At 39.9% G+C, this 18,440-nt stretch overlaps 1 protein-coding gene across 1 annotated transcript; it reads left to right on the top strand.

Annotated features, from left to right (window-relative positions):
• Positions 1-2,335: 2,335 nt before the first annotated feature.
• Positions 2,336-18,162, top strand: ankrd50l (ankyrin repeat domain 50-like). The gene is made up of 6 exons (XM_084420865.1): positions 2,336-2,476; positions 5,519-5,780; positions 7,158-7,874; positions 11,519-11,766; positions 13,258-16,875; positions 17,119-18,162. Exons 3-5 carry the CDS (start codon positions 7,405-7,407, stop codon positions 16,872-16,874), a joined length of 4,335 nt encoding a protein of 1,444 aa, XP_084276991.1. The 5' UTR covers positions 2,336-2,476; positions 5,519-5,780; positions 7,158-7,404; the 3' UTR covers position 16,875; positions 17,119-18,162.
• Positions 18,163-18,440: the final 278 nt, after the last annotated feature.

The raw sequence follows: 18,440 nt of genomic DNA, 5'->3' as shown, positions 1-18,440 counted from the left end.
GCACCCTGTTGACTTCAATGGGGCAAGTTTTAAACCTGCTTTTAGCCTCTTAACATCCTTGATGTGTCATTACAAGTGCCATCAAGGATGTTAAGAGGCTAAAAGCAGGTTTAAAACTTGCCCCATTGAAGTCAACAGGGTGCAAATTTTAAAAAGAGGATAACATGGTGTAGGCAACACCGATTTTTGTTGTTGTTCTCTGTATTGACAGCACTCCAAATGTACAAAAAAATTAGCTCAATGTTAAAATTGACCGGAGTTCTCCTTTAATATTGTGTTATTTTAGATACGATATTGTCTGTTTATGCTCAATTTTGACAACGAATATTTGAAAGGTTAATCCAGAGCAGAACTGCGCGTCTCCTTCGAGGCCCGAACAACACAGCGGTGTTTAGTTTCTAAATGAATCAGTGAACCAATGATTCAATGGCCCATTCACAGGCATTTACTTAATTCTTGAATGAATCAGCCATTTGAGTGAATCTTATGTATTAATCAATGACTCAATGACTTACTCGTTTAGACATTTACCACCACCTACTGAAAGTTTATTTTCTTATTTAGAGTATAATTTCGTTAAAAAAATAATTTCATATTTTGGGTGGCTATAGGCCACCAATTCAGATGCAGCTTCGAAAAAAAAAAAAAAAAAAAACATGGCTGTTGTAGCCTAAAAGTTTGTCTAATAAATTAAATGTTGAATCAGATTAAAAAACAAAATCTTTCTAAAGCCACTTTTTGTAAAGCCTATTTGATACTTTTCTGATTTAACACAATAATGACTTTAAATTATCTTTTGGGGGTAATTTCTCAGCTGGATTTAATGTGAGATTAAATTGCGATTAATAAGATTAATTAACCGGCACATCATGTTAGTAAGATTTTTTAAAAATGTAACCGCTTGACAGCCCTGTCTCAACATAACAACAAAAACCCTGTCAGTTAAATTATATAACAATATCATCCCCTGCAGCCTTGTGCTCGGCTCAGCATTCAATCACAGCATCCAGAAACTGTTAATACACAATCTGATATCTGGCATGTCTGGACTTTGTCTGCTCAATGTTTACATAGCCTTGTGTTACACAGAACAGTTACAGTTTTGATCCATGAGCTGAACCATCTCTGCTCTGTTCTCTTAAGAAAATATATCTGTAGCTGTAATATTGAGCAGAGCTCCAAGCAACAAATGCAAATGCAAAGTTATAGGCTTGTGTGGGAGGGAAAATTGATTCATGTGAGAGGAATAAAAGCTGAATGCTTTACTCAGACCCAGATGCAATCATTTCAACATCTCAGATCAATTTCAATGTTTCTCTGTGTTTATAATACTCTTGTCAATTATTTAAAGTGGAATCTGATAAATGTAATAATTAATCAACGTGAAGGATCCTTATAATGTCTGAAAACTTTACATTTTTGACAGTCTGCCAACTGTGAAATGAACGAGGAAGAAATCTTTAAGCATTGGTGCAGGTGTGTTACCGTAGGCAGGAAGCTGGCTGTGAATTCACTCCAAGCATTATTCTCTGAATTCCTGGTCCTGCCTTGCAAATGCAAAAATCACACCAGAGGATTTCCAGGTCATCCCAGAAAAAGGAAAAAAGGCTATTGTTGAATCTTGAATATAAAGAATACTCTTGTGCCAGAAAGGTAAAAAAAAAAAAAAAAAAATGTAAGTAGGCTATCAGGATAAAATAACCTAATATTTTAACAACATTTTGGTGAGCATTTATGGGTTTTATTTCACCCCAAAATCTAAATAAAAATAGGACACCAAAAAATGAAGCCTATTGTGAGATTATTAGGGATCTTTTTTGCATTATGACATTTTCATGGCACTTGATGTCTGAATCTACTGTGAAAGTGACACACACACACACACACACAGTCACATATCTTTTATATATTTCTATCTTTGTTTCCATTTCCATTTGCTTATTTATATTAGGAATATTTCTTAAAGGTTTACCATTTTTAATTACAGCTGAATTAAACTGGCATCTCACACTACTTGACATACGCGCCCCCTCGTGGACTAACTCGTTCGCGTCGGAAATCGGAATAAACCAATCAAGATGCATGAAAACTTGGAGCTCTAACAGACTTCCATGGTGGGTGCAGCGCGCGATGTGCTCTATTTTTTGCAGACACATTAAGTGATTTGCATTTGTGAAAACCTACAGGAATTATCGACGGACACGACGCACAATAACATCACGCTTCATGTAACCAAACATCTACATTACACACGTCGGAGTGCGCTGCGTGGAGCGACACTGTGGACATGCGTGGATCTGTTGCAATGCTGAAATTGTACCGTTGTATCTTGAAGGATTCAGAGGCTTTGGGTTTGTGCTGTCCAAGTGTAGCGTGGTGAGCGTCAGGATGATGAAGATGCGGCACCTGCAACCTGCCGAGTCTCCGGTTCCAGTCAATTAAACGGTTGGCGATTCAGAACGCTGGAAGCGTTGAGGCAAGGGTTCTACATCTTTTTTTTTTATTTCGACCCACTGAATTCTTATGTTTACTTCCTGGATAATTTATTTTACAGAACTTAGTTGGACATGGTGTAGCGTGTTAAATGGTAACTGTCTGAAAGGTGATAGTTTCAACTAGAGACCAACTAGTGTGTAACACTGTGTGTTTATGATCAAGATTCAGTGTTTTCTGATCCTGCAGGGCTGAACTTGACGCTTTGATAAAAGCTAGCCTATATAATTATTTTACTGTAGCCTACAATGTGATGCAAGTATAAATGTTATTCCCAGTGCTGGGTAGATTACTTACAATTTGTAGTCGTTTAGCTCAGTGGTTCTCAAACTTTTTACACCAAGTACCACCTCAGAAAATATTTGGCTCTCCAAGTAGGCTACCACCATATTATGACCAATATGAAAATACAGTAGCGTAGTAAGCCTCACTATTCAGCTACAGTTATGCAAAGCTAAAAAATGTGGCCGTTTGATTTCTAATAAGAATTGTTATTATTGTCAGCCGCTTTAAACATTGTAAAAACACAGTTTGAATATTAACACTGCACTGTGCTGCTTACATAAAGGTAAATAAATAAATAAAACGTAAATAATGATTCAATTTAAATGTATTGCACCTAAAAGTGTTATTATTTAGTTATTATATACAGTTTTTATTTAACTGTACTGTACTTAAAATATTAAGTAAAAAAAAAAGTAGGCCTACTGTACTTAATAAAAAGAATTAACACAGGCTGTGTATTCATGTTAAACCGTTTTACACGTAGGGCCTACATTTAAAATATTCTGGCTGACCCCCGTTATTTAGAACTGATCACTTTATTGTTTCCATGGTGACGCGTCATTGCTTGGCACGTGACAACGCAGCCATAATACAGCGCTGAATGACTGATGATCTGCTTTTATTTCCTTTTTTATTCAAAATAATCTTATCTGACTACTTTTTGATTACTTTTGACCTAACTCGTTTATCACATTGATTTGAAAAGGATAAACGTGTACCCTATTATCGTGTACCAAAAATACAAAGAGAAAGAAAATGTATTCCCTTCTTTATCAATAACGTGAAGTAGCCTACATAACTTAATCACAGGGTTTCCCAGACTGGGGGTTTGTGAAGGAACTGCAGGGGGTTCGTGAGTTTAATGAAAAGCTTTCAATGATAGGCTCATGTCATGACTAGTGGCTGGTCTGTGTGTGCAACATTTCAATGCAGAGTATAAGAACAACACTAGACAAGCATGACCTTCATGTTGGGACATCTTGCCTAATGCCACTCTTGACCAAGAAGAAGAACATAAAAGTGACTTGAATATGCTAAAATTCATTTGGATTGACCTGTGGAGTTTTGGAAGAATGTGATATGACCAAACTGGAACTTTTTGGACCCATGGATCAGCAGTATGTCTGGTGCAAAAAGGGCAAAGTTTATGAGCAGAAGAACACCATCTCCATGGTCAAACATGGAGGTGGTCTAGTCTTGTTACGGGGGTGCTTTGCTGTTACAGGAAGTGGAAATCTTGAATGTATAAAGGACAATGAATTATTTGAAGTATTTCAAGCTATTTTGGCAAAGATGGTGATAACTTTGGTGCAGAAACTGAAGCTTGGTGATCAATGGTGGTGATCTTTCCTGCAGGACAGCCATCCCAAAGTATAGCCTACATCCAAATATACTTAAGTTTGGTTCAGGGATCAGTCATAGAATGTTCTTGACTGGCCTGTGCAGTCTTGAGATTTAAATCTCATCGAAAATATTTGGTGGAATTTGAATAAAGCTGTGGTAATGTGAAAACTAAAGATTATCAGTGATCTGGAAGCTTTTTCAAGCGAATACTGTCTAGGCCAAGATTGCAGTAGAGATGGGACAGAAGCTTCTAGGCACTTAAAGGCAGCGTTTATAAAGAATAAAAGATCCTGCACAAAATTTGACTTTTGGGGGTTGAATAATTTTGTACATGAATGTTTAGAGCCAATTTGATTTTTCATTTTTCATTAATTTTACTTTCTCAGAATCACTCAAATGTGTATTAATAAACTTTCTATAATAGTTTACTGATTGATTAGTTTACTTTTGTTCTTGGCAAAAGGGCACAACATGTCACTCACATGTGATCACAGCAATAGCAAACCACAACCATCCAATCAATTCCCAATGGACCAAATCAAGTCCCGCACTACATTTTTTTCTTTTGCAAGAAGCCGTTTCACTCGGATGCATGTCACAATATGGAAGAAAGGACTATAGCAACTTTCATTTCATACCTACTTTAAATACTTTGTGTAAGATAGTAAATTTGTGATGTGATCTATGAGTAAAATATGTTTTGTGTGAAAATGACCCGATAATTTGTCAATAAAGCCAGCAGATAAATTCAGGACAAATAATATTTTTTTCATTTTTATTATTTTGACGCCTGCGTTACATGCACATGCTGACATAATTTTTTTTTTTTTAACGCATATATTATTTACTTGTTATTCATCTGACTCCTTTATCCAAAGTAACCCACAGTACAGTAATTACAGGGAGAGCCCCCCTTGAGCAGTCTTGGGTTGGGCTCTTCCCTCGAGGGCGCAATGGTTAGAGGATTCATGGATCATCTGTAACAATTGGATTCTGCGACCTCTGGGCAGACAGCCTGCATCTTTATCCACTCCACTTCCCTACCCCCACCACATGTTGTTGATCAGTTAGTTGTTGATTTAGACATGGTGTAAAAAATACACTGTCAGCACTGTATTTGTTGTAATGAGGTTGCTGGCTGTTGAGGGTTTTGTTTTATGGATTCTAATAAATTGCAGACATGTGAGGTGTATTTAGGGCAACAATCTGGATCCTGTCCATGAGTTCTCACTCTCTTAAGAGAATGTGTATGGACAAAGGGAGAGAAACATTATATGACATCATGCATCTGTGTTTAAACTTTGACCCCAAACCCTAACTCCTCCCTTATTCTCTCTCTCCCTCTCTCTCTCTCTCTCTCTCTCTCTCTCTCTCTCTTTCTCTTTCTCTCTTGCAGTCAGCTATTTCACTTCATGCCCTGACATGTTGAGGAGCAAGAGGGGAGGAGATAAAGGACCAGAAAAACCGGTAAGCAGCTGGGAGCCGGTGAGAATATGCAAAAGGAGGAGCAGATTTCAGTCTGGCCAGCAGAACCATAAGACCTGTGAGGAAGAAGATAGGAGCAACAGAAAGACGTGAAGAGAGAGAATATATTTGAGACGAGTGAAGACTGCCACGGAGAAAACAAAAAGGAAAAACATGACCAGTGTTTATGAAAGGTGAGATTTTTATTTTTTTTGGGGTTGTTTCTCTTTCACTCTCTGTCTTTCATTCTATCTTTAATTTTATTTCTTTATTGCTTAGGACAATTTAAGTTGAGGGTTGAGTCAGCAGCTTAACTTGCTTGAATATCCAACCTCTCACTTTCATGGGAGTTTGTCAGATAGGTTCTAACCCTCTTTCTATTTCTGTTTCTCTCTCAACCTTTCCTTCTCACATGTCATGGGCGAGTTAAATGCCAAGCTTTCATTTAAAGGTGAAGGGTGTAATTTCTGTGCCGCTAGCATCACCAAACGGAATTGCAAAAATAATGACGGTTTTCAATCAGTAAAAGGATTAATGTTTTTTGAGCATAATAGGTAAAACAGCACCACCTGAATTCGGGGGCTTGGGAAGATGTTTTAGGTTGGGGGTGCTGTGTTTTTTTGTTTCGTTTTTTGAGTGGGGGGGATCACCACATTTGAATGAGAAACAATATTGAGTCTATAAAACACGTTAGACATCATGAAGCACATCAAGCGAACCGGTGAGAACACTCGTTTAAACAGCATACACTGGGACATTTGACTGCACATCACATTTCTGACATCAGAGATGCTGCTTGCAATAGTAATGCAACGGGTTAAATAAATAAAAGGTTTATTGAGCTGTTTGCACATTGTCATATACAATAAAAGATCCTGCACAACAACAGGAAATAAAAAATGAACACAAAAAACCTGCCTACCAGGTGGACTTACACTGCAACGGTCACAATATGACTTCACACTCATACAGTGAGAGCAGCTGGGAGCCGGGGATACAGTGTACGAGTGTGTGTGTTTTAAAAAACTTAATTCAACATATAAACAACACTTTTTACTAGCCCACTTAAAGTGTTTATTATAAATTCTGAAAAACAGCTGCAGCTCCCCCAGCAACCCTACTTCCCACGCCCCTGTCAGAATTGCGTGGGATATACATTACAGTATGCCAGAAGTCATTCATAAAGTGACCCAATCAAAAATGAATTTCCCTGAAAAGTTTAAACACTGTGGTATTATGAAAACATTCACAGCAACATTGGCTCAACAACCATTAGTTGGGAATGGCACAGTCTGTTTATACGACCAATGGAACAATTAGACCATTTAAGTTTAAGTCATTATTAAGAATTTTTTTTTATTATTATTTATATAATTTTAAAATACTTTCCTTTGTAAATGTTTTTTTTTTTTCTATATGTTTTTATATGCCGACTTGTTTACACTTACATAATTTTTTTTTATTATTATCATGACTTGTTTCTGCATATTAATTTGGGTTAGGAGAAAGTATTTAAACATTGACAGAATTACACCCTTCTCCTCCAGCTTTATGTTTGTTTTGTCTTACAGGGCTTCCGAGTAGCAGCATGACTTGGACCTACGGGATTGCAAAATACAAACACACCTGCAGCCAACAGTTATCTGAGGACACTCTCTCTGACTCTCCAATCCGGAAACCTTTCAATTTGCATATAGCCAAACGCAACCCTCTGCTCTTTCTGTGTTAACTCTAGTGCAAACATTGAAGGTTTGAAGAGATTCTAAGAGCACCTGCTTTGCTTGTTCTGTAAGGGACTATGGAAGAAGGTACATCCTCATGGTCCGTCCCTGTTTATCTCCAGAGGGCCAGATGAGGAGCATGTTACCCAGCTTGTTACGGGGCCGGCGGTTCTACTGCCGTGAATGGGCTCTCGAGAAGCTACAAAGATGGCTGGAGGCGCGAGATGCCGCCAAGGCTGTGGAGGGAGCGATCCATGTCTCTCCAGGGGTCCTAGTGACTGGGGGCCCGGGCACGGGTAAGACAGCCCTCTGCACAGAGCTGGTTTGGCCCCAGTCGGAAGCATGCAGGGCGGCAGGGTTTGCATCACGGTGTTTGGCCTGGCACTATTGCCAGCGAGAGGATGCGAGCAGTATTGAAGTGTGGAGATTTGTACTGGGGCTGGTTGAACAGCTGAAGGAAAGTCCTCTGCTGGGACCAAACTATATGAAAGTGATTAGCAGTGCTGCTATTGCCGCTGTCCTGGAGCCCCTCCACTGCCAAAGAGCACCTGATGACACTTTTAAAAGGTTGGTGTAGATCTATCACAATTTATACATTTATATTTTAAGTTGATTGCAAGTTTTTTTAAAGAGCATGTTTCTTCTGAACTGTATGAATGAACACACAAATTATTTAAATAATTAATAATTGCAGAAATTGTTAGAAGAACCTTAATTATTAATGCAATATCATGAGAAAAAGAATCACAATTTATATTGGTATGTCATGATAAAACAGTGACAATTTTTCTTCTTGATTAACAGTAACTTACATTTCTTCTTGAAAATCATGTTTTTAAATAATGTACAAAATGATACCATTTCAATATGGATTTTTATATCTTAAACATTCACTATTTCAGCAGTTCTAATAATCACTTTGTCTTTACTCAGAATTTCTAACAGTTTTCTGTTGGTTTTGCTCTGCAACAAATCACTCCCCGTTCAAGAACTCTTTGAACTAATTTCTTTCTGCCTTTAGTTCTCCAAGCATTTCATGTTTGCTCTCCAAGCATTACTTCTGTGAGAAATCCCAGATGTTTCACAGCTAGGCCTTTGGTGTACCTTACACACTCCCTCTGTATTTCACATTGTTTGTGGAAGGAAAGTGACGCTTCAGTGGGGCCTTTGCTAGATCAGAAACAACAAAATATCGAAGACATTTAGAGTGTCAGGCTTAGAACATTTTGTATTTCAACAATGAGTTATAAGGTAAAAAAAATAATCAATCAAACCTTAAATTCAAGATGTTTTGTGTAAAAGGTAAATCGTCATTACAGAAGTCACTAGTTTTGATTGTAATCCGCACCACTTAATCTTTTTTCTTTCTTTTTTTAATTAGTGTATTTCTGTACAATCCTAATCAGTTATGCTTAGATAATGTAAATGCCTCAAACTTTGTTCTGTTATTGAGTAAAGGTCATAAACTGTTGAAGCACAACCCAACTGACATGTAGACATGCACATTACCCCTATTGTGCTTTGAGGGGGGAAAAAGAAAAGAAACTGACAATTTCAAAATCATGCAAACACATTTTTCTTATATTTGCTGGTTATTTATAATAAGCTGATGTTTTTTTTGTGTGTGTTTGTTATGAATATAAATGCACTCAGTGCATGGCATCTTGCTTGAACAAGGTTTCTTTTATTGTTTCCTACCAAACCCTCCCACCCCCTGTATTCTCCTCCAATCGTATTTTTCGTCTGGTGCCCCTCAGAAAGACTCTGTCAAAGGCAGGAAAGGGGGCTATTGTTCTGCTTTTCTGCCACATATATTTATTTATTTATTCCTCTCATCGCAATAATGATGCCTATTCACAGTTATCACAATAGCCCAGCGTTCAGTGCAGATGGATGACGCTATTTACAACCTTCAGGGGAAAAATAGGGGTAAAGAGGATCGTGCCACTAGTTTCTGGAGTTGGTGAGGTCGCCATGCTGACAGCTTTCTCTATTCTCTCTTTTTTTTTTTTTTTTGCTTTTCAGTGTTTGCTCTTACACTAGTTCTTTCAGCTTTCCCTCACAGATCTGACGTACAGGCCCACATTTCGCATTTGCCTTACACATGCTGACAAACTGCTGTGATGTTTTTCGCTGGTCCTGGCAAGAGATTGTAAGAAGAGTTAATTTAGAGGTGAAATGCAAGTGTCAGTCCCTGCTGTATTCAACATGCTCTCTGATGTACATAAGTAACACTGTCTTCAGAGTGGAGATCACTTGTCTTATAAATAATGTTTATTTTATCTGGACATGAACTTTTGTCATAAGGAAATAATTTAGTCTTTTGTCAGTTTGAAGCTCTACATAGAGATATAGTTGGATTAAACAGAAAATGTATTTTAAGAGTATTGTATTGAAAAGTAGATTGCTAAATGTTTTGTCTAGCGAAATGGATTTTTACTTATAGCCATTGTAACACATTCTCAGTTTCATTGTAACTCCTGTAATCTTCTGGCCTGACCATGACCACAACCTTTCTATTTTGTCCTCTACTGAAGAAAAAAAAAAAAAAAAAGGTGTCACATAACTGTTCTTTTGAGCTTGATCTCTTAACCCTTCTCTGTTTGACAACTTTAACTAGCATGACCATTCTCGGGGTCAAGACAAACCCATAGCTTGTCTATGTGGACATGAGTCAGGAAGTACATTTATTAGGTTGTTCAGCTCAAGCTGTGATCTGTGAGCATGTTAAAAGGGCATTAGCTCAACAAATTATGTGAGCCCACGTGTTGGAGATAAGGAACCGATAAACACAGCATGCTTGTGATTTATAAATTTTATGGCGGGAGTAAGAGAGAGGAACTTCAATACTGATCCTTTTAACCATAATAGACAGAATGAGGTGTGTTGTTTAAAACGCTTTGCTATTAAAGAAAGCGAGTGTGGATCTTCATTATTATCAAAATATGAGCTATGATTATTCTATAGAGAAGGCAATGCTTCCAGTTTGGGATGTTTTTTTTTTTTCTTTCTTTTTTTTTTTTTTCTCAATCACAATTTAAAAAACGAGTAAAAAAAAGAGTAAAAAAATGGGCCAAGCAGTTAAGAAAGAAAGAAAAAAAAAAAAAAATATATATATATATATATATATACACACACACACACACACGCTCATTGGAAAATATTCAGATTTATTTATACACGCATAGTCTAAATGTGTAGGTAGTTCAAATTGATTAAGTCATTTGCAGTGCTTCAGTTGTAGATGGTTGCTCCTGAGCTCTTTGCCACAATTTACTAAATTTACACAAACATAATCCTCTGCTCATGCAACTGATTTAGGTATCAGGATGCTTTAGGTTGTATGAGGACGCTCGAACTGTGTTTTGGGAAATCGACCTATGGTTTGTAGTTGTCTCTGCATATTAGGCTGGGATAGATGAAAGTATTATATTACATTGAAGTGTTTGATTAACAGGGCAATCATATAGTCAGTGAAGTGAGTCAGTAATAAGAGTAAGACAGATAGGTAATTATGAGTCTGATAAAGCAGCACCTTCTCACTGTCTACTGGTATGCCCTGGAAGCAACAGGAAATCACTGAGCTTCCATAACACTGAGTCACGATGCCTCTGCAACCACACCTTAAGTCAGAAGAAGTGGCCAAAAAGAAAGAAAGGCTGAGGAATAAGAAAGCTTTAAAAAGCACATCCAAAGAACTCCCAGCATTTTAAAGGATGTTGTTGAGTTTGTTTGTTGTTTCAAAATAAATTTGTCACATGATCCCATTCTATACAAAACAATGCCACATTTCTGAACTCTTGGTTTGATGTCAGATAAGCTCTGTTTTAGTTCTGAATTGACTTTCATTCATATGTGATGACATCTCTTTCCTATTTCTTTTTTTTAATGTGCTCACTGTTGTTTAAAGAAATATACATATCCTTGCTTCTCCTTCCTCCATTCTTCTGTTTCTTCTACCAAACTATTTTTGCCCTATTCCTGGTCACATATTTTTTTATTAAATTAAGACTTTATATCAGTGTCTTGCAGGTAAGGTTGATTCAGTTTAAAAAAAGTAATATGTCTGTATGGTTTACGATGGTTTGATACTAGCAGTGGTCACTTGCTATCAGTGTTTTAGCTGAATACAATCAATTATGCAATCATGCTGGGTTATGCCTTTACTTTTGTATAATATATTTTTAACTCCTCCTTTGGTTTTTCTTTAGGGCAGTATTAGAGCCTCTCATGTCCTTGACACCACCAGCTCACAGTGTGTTTATTGTGGTGGATTCGCTGGACTCAGGGTGTTGTGGAGGTAATGGAATTGGAGAACGGTCAATAGCAGGATCTGCGGACACTCAGAGTTCCTCTATTGCAGAGCTCCTGCTCAGATACATACAGCTCCTGCCTCCCTGGATCTTGCTGGTCTGCTCTGCACGCCGACAGAACAAATCCATATGCAAGATGTTCTCAGGTACACACTTGGATGATTCATAAACCACTTCATGAGCACTGAAATGTGAGATGATTAGCTTTACTGCTTTCTGTTGTGAATTGGTCATCTGTCTTTAGAAACATTTTTAGTAACAAATGAATAATGTTCTCCACACTTGTATGACCACCCAAACATTCAGTATTGCCAAACATACAGCTTATGACTGTTTGTGCTTATATCAGTATATTATGGCCGGGTCTTATGAGATGAGGGTCCCATAGCTCTTTGTGGATGACATCTGAAGTATAGCATTAAGAGACTACAATCTTTTGTACAGTAGTTGTGTGCATAGTTCAGCCTTTATAAACAAATTTGAATGCAAGGTTCTGAACCTAGGCTTGAAAAGCCTCGAGGACCATCATGTTTTACCTCTGCCCACGAGATGAAAATACTGAAAAGAAACGACTGTTGTTGGTCAACACAATTTGCTAAAAAACAGATTACAATTATTCTGACAAATGCTGCAATTGTAGTTATGATAAACATCTCATACTGCTGCTGCTTAGATATCAAGAACAAAAGACTTTGGCTCCACTGCCAATAGTAAGAAATACTCTTTAAGGGTGTTCACACCTGTGTTCTCTTTAAAATAACTTTTATGTGCTCCTGTGATGTTGGTAATTTGTATTGTAACTTAGAGCAGCAAAAAAAAATGTTTTCACATGATGTCACACCCTTATACGATTAATAATAATGATAATTCGTTACATTTATATAGCGCTTTTCTGGGTACTCAAATAGCTTTACATAGAAGGGGGGGAATCTCCTCAACCACCAATGTGCAGTATCCACCTAGATTGCCCATCTGAAGGGCAAAACAAGGCTTTCCTCCTTTGTCCGCTAGTCATTTTTACCAGGTTTGTACTAAGTACTAATGTAGTAAGACCAATTATACGGTGTACACCTTATTGATGATGCAAAACTATGTACAGGCAAGTAGATGAATCCAGAATAAAAACGCAACGTGCGTTTCTCGTTAAGCAGTTTTCCAAAGAAGATACATACATGCTCGCCTGTATATAGTATGCATCATCAATAAGTTGTATACTAAATTTGATCTTTAAAAATCTTTTTCCCGCGTTAAGCGTTTTAGAATGTCCTGCTGTTTTTAGTAATTCAAATACTGCAACACATGCTGTATATGGATCACATTCACAAGTGTCCAAAAGGTGCATTTTGTTCACTTATTTTAGTTTTTCTTTTGAGATGGAAAATGGACAGGCCTGTAATGTTTTGCCCTCCAGGTCTCCACGCCATTCACGTGACTGAAAACTATGAATAATGAGACTAACATGCAGTTGTGATTGTATAGATAACAAACAGAACATGCTGCTGACTATATATTTCAAAATCATATATTTTTGTTGCACAAGACCATAATGATGCTTTATTCATTGTTGTATCTTATTTTGTCTCTGATTTTGCTGTGTACACTGCTCTGATTTTATCTCTTGCTTTTCTACCCTGCAGGTTTTAGGAGGTTGTGTCTGGATGACTTAAGAAAGCCTGCGACTGTACGAGATGTACAGCAATATATCCTGCGGAGGCTTGACCAGGACGGGGCTTTGAGAAGACAACTTACACCAGATACGGCTGAAATGCTTAATCTTTTGCACATCAAAAGTGGTGGATGTTTCTTGTTTCTTGAACGAGTACTAGATGGTGTTGCACATGGTCTAGTAGGACTTAGAGAAATTCGGGACATTCCTGGCACACTAAATGGCCTTTACCTATGGCTCTGTCAGCGACTCTTTCCTAGAAGTCTGTTTGTCCATATTAGGCCTTTGCTAAATATCCTTTTGGCATCCCCACAACCACTAACAGCTGATCAGCTCTACACTATTGCTAGAAGCCGTGACTCCTACCTTGGGATTGGAGACTTCCAAGCACAGATGGGTGCTCTGGCATCTCTGTTTGTAGATGGCCCTGAGGGCAGTAAACTCCTCTTTCACAGCAGCTTTGCAGAATGGTTAACTGATGTCAAATACTGCACACAGAAGTTTTTGTGTTGTGTGAAGGATGGTCAACTTTCTCTGGCCATGTCCCTCTCTTTTCGAGCCAGTAGTTTGGGTACAGAGGAGACTTGCCAGCTGGCCCACCACCTCCTCAGCAGCGGCGTCCATCAAGGGGAACCATCCCTCTTGGCCCTGTGGTTGCTATGGACTGGAGTTCCATCTCTTAATAGTGCCAGAAAAGACTGTTCCTCTAATGTGCTATCACCTCCTCATACACCTGTATTAGTTCAGCAAGATGTACTTCAGCTCTTAATGAAAAGTGGAATTTACCCTGCAAGCTGTTCCCCTGACAATAGCTCCAGTGTGGGGGTTCACTGTGTTGGGGGAGGAGGCAGGATAGTTCGACGAGCATTACAGAGGGAAGACTCTGTGAGAGCTCTTCTTGACAGTGGCATCAGTGTGAACCGTACAGACCCATCAGATGGACGGACTTTACTAGCATCTGCAGCCCATGCTGGACTTGTAGATGTAGCTGTATTGCTGTTATGCCGTGGAGCAGACCCTTCAGTGAATGACAACCAGGGGCAGACTGCACTGACGCTAGCTGCCAGACAAGGCCATGCTGGTGTACTACAGGTGTTGCTAGAGTGGGTGCAGGAGCAAGGGAGCAAGAGTCCTGCAGCACAGGCCCTGCTGGAGCATGTTGACAGTGAGGGATGGACTGCTCTTCGTTCTGCTGCATGGGGTGGCCACAAGGAAGCTGTGCGTCTACTTCTGGAAGCTGGGGCAGAGATTGATGGGTGCGATTCAGATGGCCGGACAGCCTTACGAGCAGCAGCATGGGGTGGACATGAGGAAATTCTGTTGACCCTCCTTAAACATGGTGCTGAAGTAGACCGTTCAGATCGTGAGGGACGTACTCCACTAATAGCTGCAACCTACATGGGTCACAAAGAGGCAGTGGAAATACTTTTGGATGCCGGGGCTGATTTGAATCTTGCAGATGGGGATGGACGTACTGCTCTTTCTGTTGCTGCATTGTGTGTGCCGTCAGCAGCTGGAGGACGAGGGCATGGAGAGGTTGTAAATCTTCTTTTGGAGCGAGGTGCTGATCCAGAACATAAGGATAGAGATGGAATGACCCCTTTACTACTAGCCTCTTACGAAGGGCATGAGGAAGTGGTTGAACTCCTCCTGGAAGCTGGAGCTGATGTAGATGAAAGTTCTGGAGCTCATCCCTCTGCTGTCACTCCTCTTCTTGCGGCTGCAGCTATGGGACATGCTGGCACAGTTAATCGTATGCTGTTTTGGGGGGCAGCAGTGGATGGCATCGATGGAGAAGGCCGCACCGCTCTCTGCTTGGCTGCAGCAAAGGGTAGCGTTGAAGTTGTAAGAGCACTGCTGGACAGGGGTTTGGATGAGAATCACAAAGATGATCTGGGCTGGACTCCACTGCATGCTGCAGCTTGTGAAGGTCACAAAAGTGTGTGTGCAATATTGACAGAGCGAGGTAGCATGGCACGTGTGGGTGAGCTTGATGTGGAGGGTCGGAGCCCTCTAATTCTAGCAGCACAAGAAGGGCACTGCAGTACAGTCAGGCTGCTTCTAGACCGAAAATCACCCATTGATCATCGTGCATATGATGGACACTCCGCACTCAGTGCGGCTGCTCTGCAGGGACATCGGGAGATTGTGGAGTTATTGATGCGTAGAGGGGCTGACACTGATGTCCGTGATGCTGAAGGAAGACCTCTTCTTTATTTGCTGGTCCTGGAGGGCTGTTTAGACATGGCCACCCTACTCATAGAAAAAGGTGGTGTCCCTCTGGAATCAAAAGATGCAGAAGGGCGAACTGCACTCCACGTAGCAGCTTGGCGAGGTGACTTGGAAGGTATTGAACTGTTGCTGAAATATGGAGCTGACCCAAATGCAAGAGATCTTGATGGTCGGCCTCCTTTGCACTCTGTGGCGTGGAGAGGTCATGCAGCTGCTGGCAGGCTGCTCCTTAGGGCTAAAGGTATCAATGTAGACCTGGCTTGCAAACAGCAGGGTGCCACAGCGCTTAGCATTGCTGCTCAGGAGGGGCATGCTGAAATTGTGGCCATGCTTTTAGAAAAAGGTGCAGAACCAGACAATGTGGATCGTTATGGTCGCAGCCCAGTAAAGGTAGCAGGAAAACAAGGTCATTTCATGATTGTGCGACTTCTGGAAAACTATGGTGCAAAGCCCTTTTCAGGTCTCATACCATTTTCACCCAGTGGTGCTTCCAACACCTCTTACCTTTCAGCCCTAGTCAAGGCCCGTGCGTCTCTTAGTTCAGGAGAGGTGGGTGTTGAAGGAGTTACAGCCACATCTTCTCCATCCTCGAACTCAGTTTCTGCCTCCTGTTCCCCAGCTTCGACTGCAGAGCGTTTCCACTCCATACCTGCCTCACAGACTTCCTCCTCCACCTGCCACTCCCATGCCACAGTACAGACCGTGCCTGCTGACAGCCTAAATTTCATCCAGCAGATACAACAACATTCACTTTCTCGTTCCCGCAGTCGGCCATCCACCTTGCCTCTTCCTGGCTCCAATCCTGCCAGTCTTCAGGGCAGAGCATCTAGGCATAATCAAAAGGCTGTACCCAAGAGCAGTCCCACACATGAACAGTGCACCTTCACTGAACTGCCTGACTCAGAAAGCCCCTTAAAAGGGCTTGGATCAATGGGGAATGGTAACTACCTCTTAAAACCTAAAACTCCTTACATCATAGAGGATGTGATTGAGAAGAGCCACAAACAAGCTGGAGGAGTTGATCTAAAGTGGAACTCTGTTATGGCTTCCTTAGGGGTGATGCCAAACCAAGAGGTCCCAATTAGACAGACAAAAATTAGGGAAAGCCCCCCTTTGGGGTATCCACCTTTTCTCATCCAATCCCATGGACAAACAAATGACTGGGGGGGAATTCAAAAGACATCCATGTCTCCAATCATTGACCTTTCAGCTATTTCCCCACATAGTGCCTTACCTAATGAGTCTGTGTTTAACATGACAACTACTGACCCCCAGCTGAATCTCAAACAGGCAATTAAGCTGCAGTTTGAAGGGCCGACCAGTGCAGCACTTTACAAGCGGGAAACTCCGCTCTGAGGTGAGGCATTGAGTTTCACACATACAAGAACAATACATTTGTCTTGTAATTTGTCAGTTATCTAATAAATGGGAATTTTATTAATTGATTAAGATTTTATATATGCATGTCCAAAATATGTGTTTTATCAGGCAGTTTTCAGATATGCCAGATTGAAGTAAACCACACTGTACTTTGAGCTGCAGTATTTATGATTGTAACTTGGAATGTCTGGAATTCTAATGACAACTTTGTCTGTTGTAGGCAAACCTGGGCATTTATGATTTCAAGGAGGTGAGGGTTGTGTGGGTAATCACTGCACTGTGTGGGAGATGTTAAGAGTAGAGGAGGATGGCAGATGAGAGTGTTATAACACACTGACCTCCACCTCTCTTTAACCAATTGACCCCAAGGCACAAAGAAGAGGGAAAGGCCTAGAGGAACCTGAGTTCAAAGGCTCAAGCTGTGTACATTCCAGAGCTTTTCCTCCTTATGCCGTCACAATGGAGAGCAGCTGGCAATCTCTCATACTCTGTCACACAATTACAGGAAAATATATTTACATTCAGAGGGACACTTATGGATATTTCCTCTGCTGGTGTTGTGCATTTACAAAAGTTGATATATGTACCCCAGGGATTTTTGTGCACATTATAACTCGGCATGAATGACAACTTTTCATAGGCCGAACAGCTGTTCACTCTTTTTTCTTCATACACACACTCATTGTGCTAAGAAGTGCCACCTTTATTTTATTTTGTTCAAAAGAATGTGGTCAAAACTGGAAGGTATCTACGATTAAAATATTAAATGTCTGTGCTTTTCAGTACATTTACACCCAGGCTTGGACTTGCAAAAAAGGGCTTTTCAAAGCGCCACTGTCACTTAGTGGCTTTATATGCTAGACCAGGTCATTAGCAATGTTTCTGTCCTTTAAAGATGTTTCAGGGCATAGATGTGTCACTACTTATTTACACTGAGTTTTTAATTTTCATGTACCTATCAGCAAGGCAAATTAACATTTTAAAGCTTCATTCCAATTGAATTATATCGAGAGATGGGAAAAAGAAAGTGAGAAGTTATTGTTCTAAAAGCAGACAGAGGTAGTTAGGGAAGGATATATAAGTGATCTCAAATACATGTACATGTTCATCAGAGCATGACTAGATTTGAATGGAAGGTCATAAAAGCCTTATAGGTGTGACAGGAAGAGAAAGTGATGTGAATTTAACACACTGCCATAGGTAATTTATAGTGTTTTGTATGTTAAGATTTATTGAGATGCACTAATTAAAACAATGTATATGATTTTTTTGTCTTTGTGCAAATTTGTACGGAGAAGAAACAAGCAAACCTGACACCCCTTTGGTTTGCATGTATAACCCGTACTCGCCTCACTGAGCAGGACTCGAATTGGCATCTCCAGCATGGGAGGCGATTACCATTTTTGCATTATTATGATTTCATTGGTTTTATTACAAAATCAACAAAATCATAAGAGCTTCATAGTATAGTTTACCCCAAAATATCATTCATTCACCCTCATGTCTTTGGAAAGCAGTATGGTTTTCTTTCTTACATGGAAC

The sequence above is a fragment of the Rutilus rutilus genome (genome assembly GCF_951802725.1).
Source record: "Rutilus rutilus genome assembly, chromosome: 10".
Taxonomy (NCBI): domain Eukaryota; kingdom Metazoa; phylum Chordata; class Actinopteri; order Cypriniformes; family Leuciscidae; genus Rutilus; species Rutilus rutilus.
The sequence above is the reverse complement of the archived record's forward strand: the minus strand, read 5'-3'. Positions and strand labels throughout refer to the sequence as shown.